Genomic DNA, 17,162 nt, shown 5'->3' on the forward strand with positions numbered 1-17,162 from the left:
ACATGCAGTCAGATGTGGGCTGCCAGCATTGCAAGTGGTATCTTAACCTGCTGTGTCGCAATGCCAACCCCCTATTTTGCAGCATTTCTGACTTTATATTGTAGAATTATCCTTAAGTTTCTGAATAATTTTTAATCTATGACAACCAATTTTAGTATAACTTTTAATTCATTATATCTACATAAATTTATTTACCCCAATTTAAATATTATAGTTTATTTTTTCCTGCTATAGCTTCCTTCTATGTTTGTACTTACACTTTGAAAACATGACATAAATTTTAGAACATTCTGAATAATTACTGAGTCAATCCACAGGGGAAAATGTCTGAACCCCTGCATGTTGAATAGGCTGCCATGGGTGAATGCACAGGGAGGAAGGGAAGCCCTTTTTCAATACACACAGGACGGTCTGTTGTCAGTGCAGCCCTGGGTGGATGAGTTGTGTGTCTTATTATCATTAGCTGAAACAGAAAATATTCAAAATATTCAATATATGGCCCAAGAATCTCCCATAGTGTTTGAAAGTCTTATGCAGAGAATGACTAGCCATGCGTTTTATATTATTTAAACTACACATGTCCCCAAATAGGCTTTCTGAACTGAATTTTAAGGCTTTTCGTCTTTTAGACAGAAGAGCGATGATTATCTAGAAGAGATTTTTCCAAATGTGCTCAAGAACCCCACAAAAATATTAACAGATTTTCCTATGGAAAAAAATATTCCAAAACCAAATAAATTCGTTATATGCTGGAATAAACAAAGAAAAAAACGCTTCATGAAAGAGCTTCTCAAAATCTTTAAGCCAAAAAATAAGTTCTGTGAATCATTAGAGGAAAATGTAATATGCAGAGTGTGGAAAACACTGATATTTTAAGTGACTGCATACTATGATTCTAAATAATAAGGTTAGGATCACCTCATACATACTCTTTCCACAGTACTTCCTAAGAATACTTGGTACTTAGCTGACTCCTAATACATTAACACTGACTTTGGGGAAGGCTTTCATGTCTTCTAAATCCCTTTGACTTCCAAAATAAAGTTCATATACTTCAATGTATAATGAAACATATCTTGTGTGACGGAACAATTTGAGGAAAGATATGCTTGGGGAACTTGAATATAAAGAAAAAGTTCAAACTTTAAATGGATTATAATCTTTTTTAGTACGCAGCCTAAGTATTATTATTTTAATGGAATTTTAGGTAATAATGAAGTCTTTATACATGATACAAAGTCAAGACAGCTTACTACTACTTATTGTGAGCTATAAATATAGCCTAACAGGAATCAGTCTTGTTTAATTTTAACCATAAACTTGAATAAATAGCAGTATCAAACCTATGCAGAAGTTAGTTACTGAAAAATATCAAGAATCAATAAGCAGTAACATACTGTAGCCAACTATACTTCACAGTATTACCTATGAGATGGGGAGCATTTACAGCTGAACAGCCTGCAGCCTCTGCTCCCTATCCGTTAGACACACTTTGTTCTGTTCCCCAACTCCTCATTGGAAACCATTCTTTCTCAGGAATTTATCACAAGATTGATGGCAGGAGGTAGAAGCAAAACATCTCTGTGCTCTGTGTGTGTGTGTGTGTGTGTGTGGTTTGGTAGGTATACAGCTATGCATGTGCACCTATGAGAGTACACAAAAAGAACATACATGGAAGAATTTGCCTGTGTAAGAAGCCTTGTCCACTCCTCTGTCTCCCTTTTTTCTCTTTCTATTCCTCCTAATTATTTTAAGAAAGTCAAACATATACCACATATGGAGACTCAGTAATGTAAAAAAAACCCAAGATTACAAGAAAGTAAGATCTCCACGTTAGCTTAAGGGAAAACTTCTTTAACTATTATCTTTACAGCCTAATGTACATAATCCACTTACATAAAATAAACTCTGAGACCGTATGTATTTCATCTCCAGAGAAGGGGGGAAAAGCTTAAAACATAGAAATGCCTAGAGAAAACTGATTTATCCTTATGGAATTTATTTGTACCATTTTAAGTCTACTCCTGTCCCTAATATTTTAAGTCAAGAAGAATCCTAGGAATCAAGAAAGGAAGAAATCCACTATGTTTTGCCTCTTGCTATGACATAGTTAAAATCAGAATTGGTTTTTTGTAACATTTTCCCTACAAAGTAATGCTAGCTCCAAAGTAGTAACATGAAGATTCCCCCATTCTATTCAGATATAATCACTTTTGTTGTTGAGCTTCCTTAGGTTCCTCTGTTCATTGTTTTCCTCCTTCAAAATTATTCATCCCAATTTATCCTGAAGATATTTTTTTATAGATTCACATTCTCTCAAATTTCAAGAGAATGAAAATGGACCCACAATTTACCCTTTGAAATTGATTAGTCATATAAATTCTATTAATTAGTAATATTTTATAGCATAGGATTCAAGGTACATGACTCTGTAATAAATATAAAGTAAAAATAGTTCAAATTTTATGATTTTATAATTATCTAACTAAATTGGTTTTAGTGATTAAAAGTGAAAAGCTCCTTGGTTACATGCTATTTATCAATGTTCTACACAAAATTCTATAGACTTTCAAATAAAATCTTATTAATATCTCAATAAAAAGAAACCAGAGTAATTTTTACCACTTGATCCTGAGTAGCTCAATATTGCTATCTTCTATTTAGCTCTTTTAATTCTTTCTTCAGTTTTAAAGGACATTATATAAGAATGAGAAACAAAATATTTTCCATTAATATTTTTTATCAGCTGAAATTGCTTATGTAGATTGATTATTGAAGTACAAAACTGTTAGATAACAGAAAGATACTTTCGATTTACATCAGGAGTCAAGCTATGTGAAAGGATATCAAGGAAGAATGAATTTTTAAGATGCAGCTTATTTTACATCATCAAATTATGCAATAATATTAGGATTTTGGAGTATGATAAATCTATTTATTCTTATTTTTACAACATTTATATTTATAGAGTCTCTCATCAAACACCAAATTCCTTTATAAATACCGCTCTTTCTGAAAACTAATTAAGGAAAATACAAAAGATCCTTTACTCTAGACAGCTCTCAGAGTCTGAGGTCTTTTCACTTGTACCAGGGGCCTTCTAAGTGTTCACGGAAAATGCGCATCACAAAATAAAAAAAGAAACTACTCATGAATTTCAATTTGTTTTTGTATCCAAATAAACACTTAGGTTTTAATTCTATTTTTCCATGAACTTTGAGAAATGTCCTTGAATGTGCCTTATAAGAACACAAGAGTACCATTTGTAATTTAAACACACTTGATACACTCATCTGACCAGTTACATAATATGAATGAGAGATGTACCTTTTTTTTTTTTATCACATCAATGAAACTCTACCCTGGAAAGAGCCCATTATGATACTAAAGATCTGGGAAAGTATAGCCTGAGGCGAAAAAATAACCTGGTGCTTTTTTTTTCTTCTTTTTTAGTACAAAAACAAAAGCAAAACTGTCTACCATGCATATATACATATACATATGAATATGCACAAACGTATGCATGCATGCGTGTATACAGGTGTATGTGCGTAGCTTTCAAAATACACTAATGTTGTCGAGTAGCTGCGACAGAGACTGTTCTGAAAAGCTTGCAATATTTATCATCTAGCCAATTACAGGCAAAGCTTTTCTGACGCTGGAATTAAAGCTACTCCGCGGATTTAATTTTGTTCGAGGAAACTCTTGCAGTGTGACTCTGAGCAGCCGCTAAAACGACGACTGCGGCTCCAGCTGTGTCTGCTAGTTCAGGTGTTCTGCTGATGACACTACCCCATAGTGGATGACAGCTCAAATGACCCAGTTATTTTAATGAGACATCTGTTATTTGACCTCAACTGTATTCTAGAAAGCCTATTCAAGAAGCGACTTGCACTTTATGCTTAGGATATAGAGATTGAGTCGATATAAAAAGTGTTTCCAACTCACCTGATCCTACCCCTGGGGCGCTCAGACTGCTCTGACATAAAGCTGGTGCTGCTGAGGCGGGAGGCACTGCTGGTTCGGGATATGGCGGACACATCGCTGACATCGCTATCTGATGATCTGGCAGAGACGTTATCACAGCTTCTGTACTGATCTTTATGTATGTTATACTAAAGATCAAAGACAAGAAAGGGTGAGCTCCGTCATCAGATCATGGAAATAAGAGACATACATGGTGAGGTTCATGTCCACTGAGCCCCCAGAGAACAAAAATGCAGCTTTGTAGAAGTAGGGCATGGAATTAAAAATAACCCAAATGTTAACATAATAGATGATTTCTGATATTAAAATCTTCCAAATTCTAATTGGTAAGAAATGGCATATGAAGATGAAATTATAAATTAAGCACAAAAATTAAACACTTGGATGGGAAATTCATTGAATTACTTGAACATACTTTAAACATAAAATTACATTATTCATTTTTCCCAGCACATCAGTTCTCTTTTCTTGTTTTCATTTTCATTATTGCCTGCTTCACTCATCTTCTATTCTACTCATGATACAGGGAGCTTCTGTCTAGATTTTATTCTTTCTAAAAGATTCCTACATACTTTCCTTATTCCAGGACATCATATTGTGTCTCAAATTTGTTAAAAAAATGTAGCTGTTCACCCCAAAAAGGGCTGATTTCAAAGCAGAAGGACAGGGGCCACCATCATGGCACAGTGGGTTAAGCCCCCACCTGCGATGCTGGCATCCCATGTAGGTACCAGTTCATATCCCGGCTGCTCCTCTTCTGATCCAGCTCTCTCTGCTAATGGCTCAGGAGAAACAACAGAAGACAGCCCAAGTGTTTGTGCCCATGCACTCACAGAGGGAGTCCTGGATGAAAGTCTTGGCTCCTGGCTTCTGCCTGGCTCAGTTCTGGGTGTTGTGGTCATCTGGAGAGTGAACCAGTGGATGGATTCTCTCTCTCTCCCACTCCCTCTCTCTTTAGTTCTGACTTTCAAATAAATAAATAATTCTTTAAAAACAAAAAGCCGAAGGACTGTGCCAAAATGTAGGGGATTTTCTAGTATTAGTTTGACAGCAGAACAAATGTTTCCCTTTATTTGGTAATTGCCATATTAAGCAGTACAGACAAAGCATAAAGATATGTGAGCACCCAAGGAAATAGTTCTCCAACTAAAGGAATCTCCCTTTCTCAACGTGTCTGTGTATGGATTTTTACTATTCCAGCAATGAGACAAAGGAAGGATCTTAAAAACTGTCATAACACATTTTTCTATATTGGGATAAAGAACAATCATTCTGATATAGATCATAATTTTCATCCCATTGGTTATTTGAAATATATTAAAGATTTTTATATCTTTTTACTACTTCATTTAGTTTTGAAAAATATGCTCAAACTTTAATCATTTTGACTTTTTATGAGGCATAATTCATTGAATTTTCTATTTAACAACTTAACATTTTAATGGAAATGCATTAACTATATTTTGGGGAACACAATATCCTTGAGAGGAGCTTATACTGACCATGCAGTAGAGAAATAAGACTTTTATATGAGAGGAAACTCTCATTATAGGGATACTAGCAAACCCATGACATCAATCTTGGTTGCTGTTCCTGGGTTACAGTGACAGAAGCACTCTTTAAAATGTGCATGACTGTGAATTCACCCTTCGATTGTGAATTTCACTCCATCATTAAGGCTTGCAACTCTGTACTGTCACTGATGAAACAAAAGCATATCAAACAAGCAATTTTGTGTTTTTTCAAAAAGCAAAGTGAGTGTAAATTCCTTACTCAGGATGGATGTTAGGTTCCTGCAATCTTTTGAAAGAGGCACCAGGTTTCAAAAAACATCCCTGGAATTATAATTGTCTGATAGTTGTTTTATCTTGAAAAAATCAAGTTCTACTGGTGCCAGGTTAAAATATTTTGAGAATGGTGAACTAATTTCTGACTTACTAGAATTTTCAGCTAAAGTGTATTGCTTCATCAAAATGCAACCTACATTAAATTAATGATAATACTGGCACCTGAGTATAGCAATAAAAGTAAAAATAGATATTTGAAACAAATTATCAAATGCTTTATATTAAATAATAAAAATTTTAAAAGGTTAATTTCTCAAATATATGAGGGAAGTCTAAGTGAACAAAAATAGCTACTGGAAACTATCAAAAGATTCTAATGTGGGGCTAGCTCTGTGGCATAGTGGGTAAAGCCGCCTCCTGCAGTGCCAGCATCCCACATGGTGCCAGTTCGAGTCCTGGCTGCTCCAATTCAGATCCAGCTCCCTGGTAATGCACCTGGGAAAGCAGCAGAAAATGGCCCAAGTCACAAGGCCCAGGGAGGAGACCTGGATTAAGCTCCTGGCTCCTGGCAATGGATAGGCTCAGCTCTGGCCTTTGCGGTCTTTGGGGGAATGAACCAGCAGATGGAAGACTTTCTATCTCTCTCTCTCTTTCTCTCTCTGTAACTCTTTCAAGTAAATAAAATAAATCTTTTTAAAAAGTTAATTAAAATTGTGAGGAATATTTACCTTTTACTGTATATATAAAATAAAAAGTAAGCTATTCATTTGTTATTTTAAATTTTTCTCATACCATATTCCTACAAGTTTTAAAAGCAACAGTATTTCTGATTTCACATTTAATGATTGAGATTATAAGCTATAGTAATTTTATTTAAGCAGTATAAAGGTATCAGTTTAGACAATAAGAGCCAAAGTAATGTATCTGAACATAATTTTTTAAATTATTCCAATGTAATACAAGGGTGGGGGGAAGAGTACTTGTGCAAAGGAAAAAGGAAAGAAAAGAACATGCTATTTTAATTGTATGTAGATTAAATGCTATGTGAGGACCTCTGAATCAAGCTTGGGAACACTTAAATGATACAAGAATCGGAACAAAGTGGTACCTTTGTTCAAATCATGTGTTTGGGTCTCCACAGATAGGTTTCATCCTTTCTCCTGAGCCTCAGTGTTCATGACTTTGTTAAATAAGTAAGCTGGAATCCAAGATTATCTTGAGATGTTTTTAAGTTCTAAATGGCTGTGAATCAGAGAATTTGATGCCTCTCAAACAAGAGTAGCCGACTCTTGACTTACTATGATTACACGTGTTAGTGGTGAGTTAAGACTTTCAGGGCACTTCATTTTGCAGATTTTTTTTTTTTAAATTGGAAGTTGAATGAATGATCGTTAGAGCCATACTTCAGAATGATTCAGAGTCAGCAAGGCTTTCAGCAATGTTACCACAATTCCTGACTTACTTCCTTCTTGAGTCCTATCCTGGCCCTACCTCCCCTTGCTGTTCCATTTGACCTTATCCTTTCCCATAAAGATAAAAAAAACTGATGAGTTGTTTCTGAATTTAATGAAGTTTTCGTTTAACTGCTTCCAACTACAGAGGGAAAAAAGTCCTGTATTACATTGCCTCCTAATTTTTACTGTATTTGTAGTAAAAGTCAACACCGATGAAGGTATTTATGAAGAAAGACGAATAAGCTGATTAGGTGATGGTAACATGAAGAATAAGCTGCGCAGAAATTGAACAAAGCTAGAATCAGCAGTTCTATGGGGTATCAAGATACTCTGCTCACTGTATTATTTCTTGTTTGCTTCACTCATCTTATTCTGTGAGAGCTGTTTCAGACTGTTAGGGAGTAGAGGCATCATGGAAGCACAGTGACCAACTATATTTCCTGAGTTGGAAACCCTTCTCTAACCTCGGTGAGGAATGGCAGATGATATACAACACACAACTCGATGGTGGTCTGGGTAATATATCCATGTAACTGCCTCTTTTTTTTTTTTTTTTTTTGTATTAGTCACTGAATATCTGATTATAAAATGAACCACCTTCTTATTTGAAAATATTTTTTCTAGCTCTATATTTTAAGCTCACAATATTGACTTAATGCAGTTATTTTTAAACTTTTGATTTCTAACAGGTAATTACTTCCACAAATCGATAACAAATTATACCAAAGGATGCCCTACAATGGCTGCTTCTACTTTCGTAGTACTCTGAAAAGAAGAGGTTTGGGCCTGGTAGTTGGAGTGGCTGTTAAGATGCTGACCAAGTGCCCACATTCCATACTGAAGTGCTTGGGTCTGTGTCCCTGCTCTGCTTCTCATCTCAGCATTCTGCTAATGTGCACCCTGGAAAGCAGCTCAAGTACTTGGGTCCTTAACACCCATGTGGGTGACCTGTATGGAGTTCCTGGCTCCAGGCTTTAACATGGCACAGCATAGCTTTTGCAGGTATTTGGGGAGTGAACCAGCAGATGGAAGATCTCTCCCTGCCTATCTGTCTCTCTCCTTCTACTTTTCTCTTTCAAATAAATAATTAAAAAATTTTAAATGGATATAAATAAGTCAGGTAGTAGATGTAAAATTACCTCATGAATTATAAATTTAGCTATTTCAACTAAAATTCTTAGATATTAGCAGTTAATGAACTTAAGACTCTCCTTAGAACATTAACATATAAATTAAATTATTATTTACAGTTGAATTTTGTGAATTTCACCTTCTACAACTTTGAAATCAGTTACTACTCTTACTGAAGATATCAATAGTATCACATCACATACTTTTTATTTTTCATTAACATACCTGCCCTACACCTTATACAAAAATCAACTCAAAATTGATCAAGGCTCTAAATCTATGATCTATTACCATCAAAGTACTAGAAGAGGGGCTGGTGCTGTGGCGTAGCGGGTAAAGCCACTGCCTACAGTGCCGGTATCCCACATGGGCACTGGTTGTGTTCCAGCTGCTCTTCTTCCAATTCAGCTCTCTGCTGTGGCCTGGGAAAGCAGTAGAAGATGGCCCAAGTGCTTGGGCCCCTGCACTCACATAGGAGATCTGGAAGAGGCTCCTGCTTCCGGATCAGCTCAGCTCCAGCCGTTGTGGCCATTTGGGGAGTGAACCAGCAGATGGGAGACCTCTCTGTCTCTCTCTCTCTTTCAAAAAAATAACTCTCTGTAACTTTCTCTTTCAAAAAAATAAAATGAATCCTTAAAAAAAAAAACCTCAATGATGTTTCATCTCCCCGTTTAGAATGGTTCTCATACAGAAATCAACAACAACAACAAAATGCTGGTGAGGATGTAAGGAAAAAGGTACTCTAATCCACTGTTGGTGGGAATGTAAACTAGTACAGCCCTTGTGGAAGACAGCATGGAGATACCACAGAAAGCTGAAAATAGATTTAACATATGACCCAATGATCATACTCCTGGGAATTTACCCAAAGGAAATGAAATCAGTTATGAAAGAGTTATTTGTACTCCCATGTTTATTGTAGTTCCATTCACAATAGCTAAGATATGGAATCAACCCATCAACTGAAGACTGGATAAAGAAATTATGGCATATATATATGCATATATATATATATATATATATAGTATGTAATACTACTCAGCCATAAAAAATGAATGAAATTCTGTCTTTTGCAACAAAATGGATGCAACTGGAAACCATTATACTTAGTGAAGTAAGCCAGTTCCAAAAAGACCATATGTTTTCTCTGCTCCGTGGTTATGTAATGCATAGGAGTGAAATTGACATCTTGAGATTCGATGATTGCTTAAAGTCCTTGTCTCTACTGTTGAGGAACAGTGTTTTTTCCTTCTATCTGTTGAACTCTTTACTTAGTGTAGGGTTATTCTTGTGACTATAAAGTAAACTGAAAGTAGATCATTGTAAACATTAAGAGAGGGAATAAGAGAGGAAAGGTAGGACCATGGGCAGGAGGGAGGGTAGATTAGGAAGTAACACTATGTTCCTAAATCTGTATATATGAAATACATGTAATGTGTTTACCTTAAATAAATAAAAACAAAACACTTCATTAAGAAAAAAAAAGGAAAAACCTCAATAATTAATATCATCTCAAAATGTCTAGGGCTATAACTATAGAAATTAATATTTTAATTGCCACATTTACTGACATTCAAGCTACAAATTGGCTTCTTATATATTATTTATGTGAATTTGACTAGTGAGAATTTATCATTAAGTGATTTTAATATCAAGTATTTACATATTTTATATTTAAAATATTAACTCCAAGTTAATAAGTATTATTTCAAGAAAATAGCTTATGAACATATCAAGAGGGAAGATGCATTTCAGAATTTGGTTGAAATTATGATGCAAAACTATCATTTAATTATATCTTTTCTTATTTGAGTGTAAATTGGTATTTGCTAATCCTTCCTGGTATACACACTATACATTTACAAAAGGGTAATTATTGGTTTAATACTACTAGTTTTACCTTGGAATATTGCTCGCGATCAAGTTCTTGACTAGAACCAGACCCTGTTGTCTGCTTAAATCGATGCACTTTCATTTTCATCTGTCTTGTTCGCTCCTCCACTACTAAGCTTGCTGCAAAAACACACAATGGAAGTCTATTAAAACACGTGAAGCACCTTTTAGGAACTGAATGGTGTAAGATTGCAATGCTTTTGAAATGACTTCAATTAAATGAAATTCAGAAATAACATGTGACTAATAAACCAAATACAGAATATACAATAGTAGTAACTGTTAATCTGAAGATGAACATGATTCAAATTACATAGAATGAGGAACACAGATGTTAGTAACAAAATATAAGTACCTAAGGACTACATCTGACTGAATTATTTTCAATTACCTTCATAAACAATTATGTGAAACCAAATTTAACTGTGAAAATATGTTTTCAACTTAAAACTGCTGGTTTTGCATGTACATATATAGCGAAAACAAATATCCATACTTAACACATCACACATATATGCACATGCTTACATGCATGCACTAGCCCACTTGACTTCCTCAGCTAACAGAAGTCACCTATAAGAATCTATCTTATTTAGGCATTTTTATTAAACCATTCAATTATACCAGTAACTTCTCATGACTATTTTTTATTCTTAAAAATGGACCTACCTAAAGATTTGCTTTCTGTTTCTAATGGTGGTTTGAAGCACATATATAAAACTCGTAAATTTTAAAAATGAGAGGTACACATTTTAGCTATTTAATTTATCATTGGTCAAAAAATGTATTCCATTTTAGTCATTATTTATCTTCTAAGTAGAAGGTGCAATTGTTTATGGAGCAAGAATTGCAGCCTTCAAGGACATAAGTTACTTTAAGACAGAATTCATTATAAGCAACTTAGTTTCAAAACTCCACCTTAAATTTTACACTTGAACAACTTAAAGATAAAAAGGGAGCTAAGGGTACAGTTCTGTGCCATGTAAACTATTCAGAAGGTTATATGAAGAAAGTTCAAATATTCCATGGAAAAATGGAATTAAAAGTTACATTTATTTTGGCATAAAATATGTTAAATCCTGTACAATTTTCATAATACCCTTTACCATGACCTTTTTGGAGGTACCGTACTCATGCTGCATGAGACCTAAGTTCACATTTCACAAGTTATCTAGTGTCAATGCCCCACACTTGTCAACCTCCTCAAGTGCTACAATTCATTTTTAAGTTGTGAGCATGTATCTGTAAGGAGAAAAAATTGTGACTAATATATTACTGGTGTTTCCGCCAAGGGGACTGAATGGTTTAAAAGTTAATGGAAATGTTGATATATTTCATTGACTTGGCTATTGATTTCATCTTTTACAAGGAATCTGTAAAGGAATTTGCTGACAAATGCTTCCATTCAAGTTATTAAATACGGCCTATCGTCCTTGATAAAAGATACTGACACTTTAACTTTTATTGGGTGTTCAATATAAATAGCCCAAGAGATAAGTATGTAAATTTTGAAATTTGTGGCTGTTTTAATCTTTGGTACTTTCAGTACCAAACTATTAAATGTTTCATTTTGTTTGAATTCAGTAAATGAGAAACAAATCTCAATCCCTCACATTATCTTTATATGAATTAAACACTGCTCTATAACTGCTGTGAAAATGCTGACTTTCAAAGACAACAAATGGCGACTATCATTACAAATAGAGGACAGTTCAATGGAGCGCTTGAGAAAGGCAGTTCAGAAGTTTATTAATTACTTGACAACATATTAAGAGCCAAAAGGAGTATTATAAAGCAAAATACTATATGAAAGTAATTAGGAAATGAGACCAAAGCAAAGTTACAGAAAAATAATGTATTATATATTTACAGAAAGTCGTGCAATACACAAAAACATCTGCTCTCTGCCTTTTGCCTACGTGGTGGTATCTCTGGGTACAACCTCAATCCTTTGCTTTGAGCTTTGAGGAAGTCAAATAAATTGTAATCAGTTGTATTCTTTAGTTGAAGCTTAAAGCAACTGAAAACAACCTCAATTTGTAATTAAAATGTATTTAAATCATTTATTCACGCCAATTAACACTAATTTTAATAAGTTTTGATACTTATTAGTCCATAGCTTTTTTTTTTTTTTTTTTTTTTTTTTTTTAACAGGCAGAGTGGACAGTGAGAGAGAGAGACAGAGAGAAAGGTCTTCCTTTGCCATTGGTTCACCCTCCAATGGCCGCTGCGGCCGGCGCACCGCACTGATCCGATGGCAGGAGCCAGGTGCTTCTTCTGGTTTCCCATGGGGTGCAGGGCCCAAGGACTTGGGCCATCCTCCACTGCACTCCTGGGCCACAGCAGAGAGCTGGCCTGGAAGAGGGGCAACCGGGACAGAATCCGGCGCCCCGACCGGGACTAGAACCTGGTGTGCCGGCGCTGCAGGCGGAGGATTAGCCTAGTGAGCCATGGCGCTGGCCAGTCCATAGCTTTTTAATATTCACTGTCAGTGTGATGCAAATCTTAAGGTGAATGGTTACTTAAGCACTGATAACACTGATGATTATTTAAGAGTGACTAGCCTTGGCTGGCGCTGTGGCTCAATAGGCTAATCCTCCGCCTTGTGGCGCCGGCACACCGGGTTCTAGTCCCGGTTGGGGCACCGAATTCTGTCCGGGTTGCCCCTCTTCCAGGCCAGCTCTCTGTTGTGGCCAGGGAGTGCAGTGGAGGATGGCCCAAGTCCTTGGGCCCTGCACCCCATGGGAGACCAGGAGAAGTACCTGGCTCCTGCCATCGGATCAGCGCGGTGCGCCGGCCGCTGCGGCCATTGGAGGGTGAACCAACGTCAAAGGAAGCCCTTTCTCTCTGTCTCTCTCTCTCTCACTGTCCACTCTGCCTGTTAAAATAAATAAATAAAAAAGAAAAAAAAGAGTGACTAGCCTCAAATAGTCCCAAATGGTTCCAAGTGATTGAATCTTGCCAGATAACACCACATTTCTCTGAATAGGATTACTTAGTTTATGATATGGCCACATTTAAATCTTTGATTTGCAAAACTCAAAACTGAATCATAAGACAGTAGAAACAACTAAGATAAATCTTGACATGATTTTAAACTTCACTTTTATTTTCCATAAATGACTAATGTATTTATTACCAAAGGAGGTAAAGCTGAATTCTTTCAAACTGTCAAAGAAAAAAAAATCTCCGAATATTATTACTCAAAGTAACAAGAGGATCCCCTTGGTTCTCTTCAAAAATATGCAGTTGCTATTCTATCCTCAGGGCTTGCTCTCAAATTCAAGAATGGAAGCCAAACACAAATACCTTATCAATTACTCATTTCAAAAGGCCAGATAATTACATGTTGTCACATACTTTTGTAGTCCTTTTCATTATTTCCTAATGACATGTATTTTACTGCACATTCTGAAAAAACTGCTTATATAAGTTAACCTATCATGCTTTTTTCATAATTACTGAATAATCTTCCTTCAGTGTGAATATGGATATTTTGTAACTTTACCAAATACTGTCTTTGTGTTACACTTTACTTTAGTGCATGGTAAATAAAGTGACACTATCTCTGGATTAAAGGTGTACCAATCTAAATTTTAAGATACAGTTGTGAAGTAAAGTTGAATACAAAAATTTGAATCAGAAAACATTATTTCATTAATTTACACGATTTATGCAGAAAATAATGGTACTAATTAAAAGTGAATTAAGTCCTCGGAATGGGATTATCTATCAAGTATATCACTACAAGCAAAATTAACAGCTCAGTGAGTTTAATAACTCACTTTGAAAATAATGATCACTGATCATCATATAAAATACAGTATTTTACTAATTTTAATTCCAATAGTAAAACTAAAATATGAAATGAAATATTTTCCGATTTTCCCATAAATCATAGCTTTAAATTAACATTTTAAGAGCATCTAAATGATCATGAATGTAAACTTAAAAAAAATCACTAAACTGATACTATTTCTTCACAGAATGATAAAAAACTGGGGGATTTAGTAGGTTTTACTTCTAAAAATTTTTCACATAGTAACAAGTGATTCTTTTCATTTCATACAACAAATATAATTATTATATAATGAAATTTTAGTGTTTATATATGCAATCAAGAGATAGTGATCTTTACTACAGACTATATTTGCACTCTAATTCTAGACAGTGTGTTACAGATAGGACATAAACAACTTATTTCCCTTAGTATCTAAGACATAATTAATATTGCAAACATTTTTGAAGGAGTTCAAGGGTTTAAAATTTTACTATAAGTTACAAACTGAATGGTATTCTTTATGGTGACTAAATTATACTTTATAAAAAGGATGTATTTACAAAAATTATTGAATAATACCCATTTCATTAAAATGATATCATTGTTTTTCGCAAACTCTAGAATTTAGAACCAATGAATCTATTTATATTAAAAATAAGCAACATTACATTTAGGAAAGCATGAAAGTGGAACTTCTTTTTACAAGTGAAGTTAAAACTGAATGCATGAAGTCATTTCTTCTAAAATGAAAAAGAAGAATTCTGATTGAAGCATACATGTTAAGAAAAGTATAGTTTAAAAAATGTTATAATTTAGTGAACTTTTAATGTAAAGCATTAGTATTTAAAATTAAAACTCAGATTAAAATAATTACTTCTATAATTGTGTCCCATACTTTGGTAAGTTTTTTGTTTTTTTTTTAAGATTAAGATTTCATTCATTTATTTGAAAGTGCTACAGAAAGGGAGAAACAGAGAGAGGTATCTTCCATTTGCTGGTTCATCCCCCAGATGGCCACAATGGCCAAGGCTGAGCCAGGGAGAAGGCAGGATCTAGGAGTTTTTTCTGTGTCTCCCATGTGGGTGGCAGGGGCCTATAGAGTTGGGCTATCTCTGGCTGCTTTTCCCAGGCTATTATCTGGGAGTTGGATTGGAAGTACAGCAGCTGAGTCACTAACCTGAATCCATATGTGATGCTACCTTGGCAGCTGGTAGCCTTACCTGCTACATCATAGTGCCAGCACCTGATAACAATTCTTAATCTAGCATTACAGATATCTTTGTTAAATCTATAAATGAGGTGACAATCATTTGCAAATTTTGTGTTTCTGTCTATATGTACTTTTCTAGATCTATTCCTTTCATAATATTATTAAAGAAGCCTATGACTAAAAAATAGAATGGCTTAGGAATCCTAGTAAATACTCTAACTTACCATAAAAATTTTCTATAATATTGTCTTCTCCAAAGACAATGGAAATCTTCTAGTAAACTCTGGTTTACAAGACTTTTTCAACTTGTAAAAATTATAAACATAGTTATGCAAAATTCTGGACATGATTTAAACAATAATTTTCATAAATACATATAACATTTATTTTTGAATTTGTATGCATAAATGTATTTGCTCTGATATTAAATGTCCTTAACATTTTTCATACATTTATGCATGCATAAATAAACATGACTTTAAAAGTTTAAATGCTGCGGCCGGCGCTGTGGTGCAGCAGGTTAAATCCCTGGCCTGAAGCGCCGGCATCCCATATGGGCGCCAGTTCTAGTCCTGGCTGCTCCTCTTCCGATCCGGCTCTCTGCTATGGCCAGGGAAAGCAGTAGAAGATGGCCCAAGACCTTGGACCCCTGCACCCATGTAGGAGACCTGGAAGAGGTTCCTGGCTCCTGGCTTCGGATCGGCGCCGCTTTGACCACTGCGGCCATCTGGGGAGTGAACCATGGGGTGGAAGACCTCTCTATCTCTACCTCTCTCTGTTAACTCATTCAAATAAATAAAATAAATATTAAAAAATAAGTTTAAATGTCTTGTTTGTATCAAAATAACCTATATTAATATATCCTTAAACTACCAATTATTTCTAAGTACTTTGGCTGAAATATGACTGTCAAAATGAATGGAAGCAATAAAAATTTCTGTATTGTAAAATATATTAAAGTTAAAAGATTGTAAGTCAAACAAGTTTAACTAATACATGTGTCAGAGGAGATACATGATAACATCTGGAGAGGATAATTAAGCTTATGTGGTTAACTATGTGTGCTACTCTATTTTACATATAGGAAAATTTGCACCTCTGCTTCCTGCTATTTAGCAACATGATAAGAGCTAGGCAACAATGGAGCTGCACCTCACTCCAATTCATCTCTCAGGAAGAGCAATGACAAATGATCACACACATGGGAGGTGTCAGATAGAATGATGCATGAGTGAAACGCCTACCAAAAAAATCCTTCTTTGAAACATTTTAAGAAACAACTTGGTGCAAGCAATCTGGTGCAATGGGTGAAATCTTCACTTGCAACAGCTCCAGATAAAATTCCAGCTACTTCACTTCTGATCCAGCTCCCTGCTAATGCGCCTGGGAAAGCAGCAGAAGATGGCCCAAACACTTAAGGCCTCTGCATCCTTGTGGAATGGATTCCCTGCCGCCTGGCTTCTACCTGGCCCAGCCCAGCCCTGGGGAGTGAACCAGCAGATGGAAGATTGTTCTATCCCTCTTTCTCTCTCTCTCCTCCCTCTGTAACTCTGTCTTTCACAAATAGATAAAGACTAATAAAAAAAAAAAAAACCTTTATTAATGGGAACACAAATACAGGAAACAATATGAAATATACAGACTAAAAATCAATAAAGGATGATAAAAGTTTTAGAAAATTATATTTGTAATCAGCATAAACTATATAAAGGATATCTAGAAGAGACTGTCTATAAACTAGATCTTAAAATGTTCCATCAAGAAAAAATGTTTTATATTTAAAAATCTGAAATTCAAGAATGCAATATTATTTTCTGTTCAGGTGTTTTGGTTTGCTTGTTGATATGGATACGTGTTTTGCACACTCCTGGGGCAAAACAGTAAGAGCCTAGGAATGGGGATGAGTAGGCACAAATTAT

The 17,162-nt window shown here is 35.1% G+C and overlaps 1 protein-coding gene across 50 annotated transcripts in view; it reads right to left on the reverse strand.

Moving 5' to 3' along the window:
* Positions 1-17,162, reverse strand: part of RIMS1 (regulating synaptic membrane exocytosis 1) — a 532,587-nt gene that overhangs the window by 97,910 nt on the left and 417,515 nt on the right. For 37 of the 50 annotated variants that reach the window (XM_089333025.1, XM_089333024.1, XM_051854555.3 and 34 more), the window contains 2 exons: positions 10,260-10,372; positions 3,949-4,115 (listed from right to left, as the gene is read on the reverse strand). The exons of the other annotated variants lie outside the window; for them this stretch is intronic. In XM_089333025.1, coding sequence (XP_089189151.1) covers positions 3,949-4,115; positions 10,260-10,372 — 280 coding nt within the window. The remainder of the gene's footprint in view (positions 1-3,948; positions 4,116-10,259; positions 10,373-17,162) is intronic. 50 annotated transcript variants of the gene reach the window in all.

This window comes from Oryctolagus cuniculus, chromosome 5, assembly GCF_051225735.1.
Source record: "Oryctolagus cuniculus isolate XC-2025 breed Fujian yellow rabbit chromosome 5, ASM5122573v1, whole genome shotgun sequence".
Classification (NCBI taxonomy): Eukaryota; Metazoa; Chordata; class Mammalia; order Lagomorpha; family Leporidae; genus Oryctolagus; species Oryctolagus cuniculus.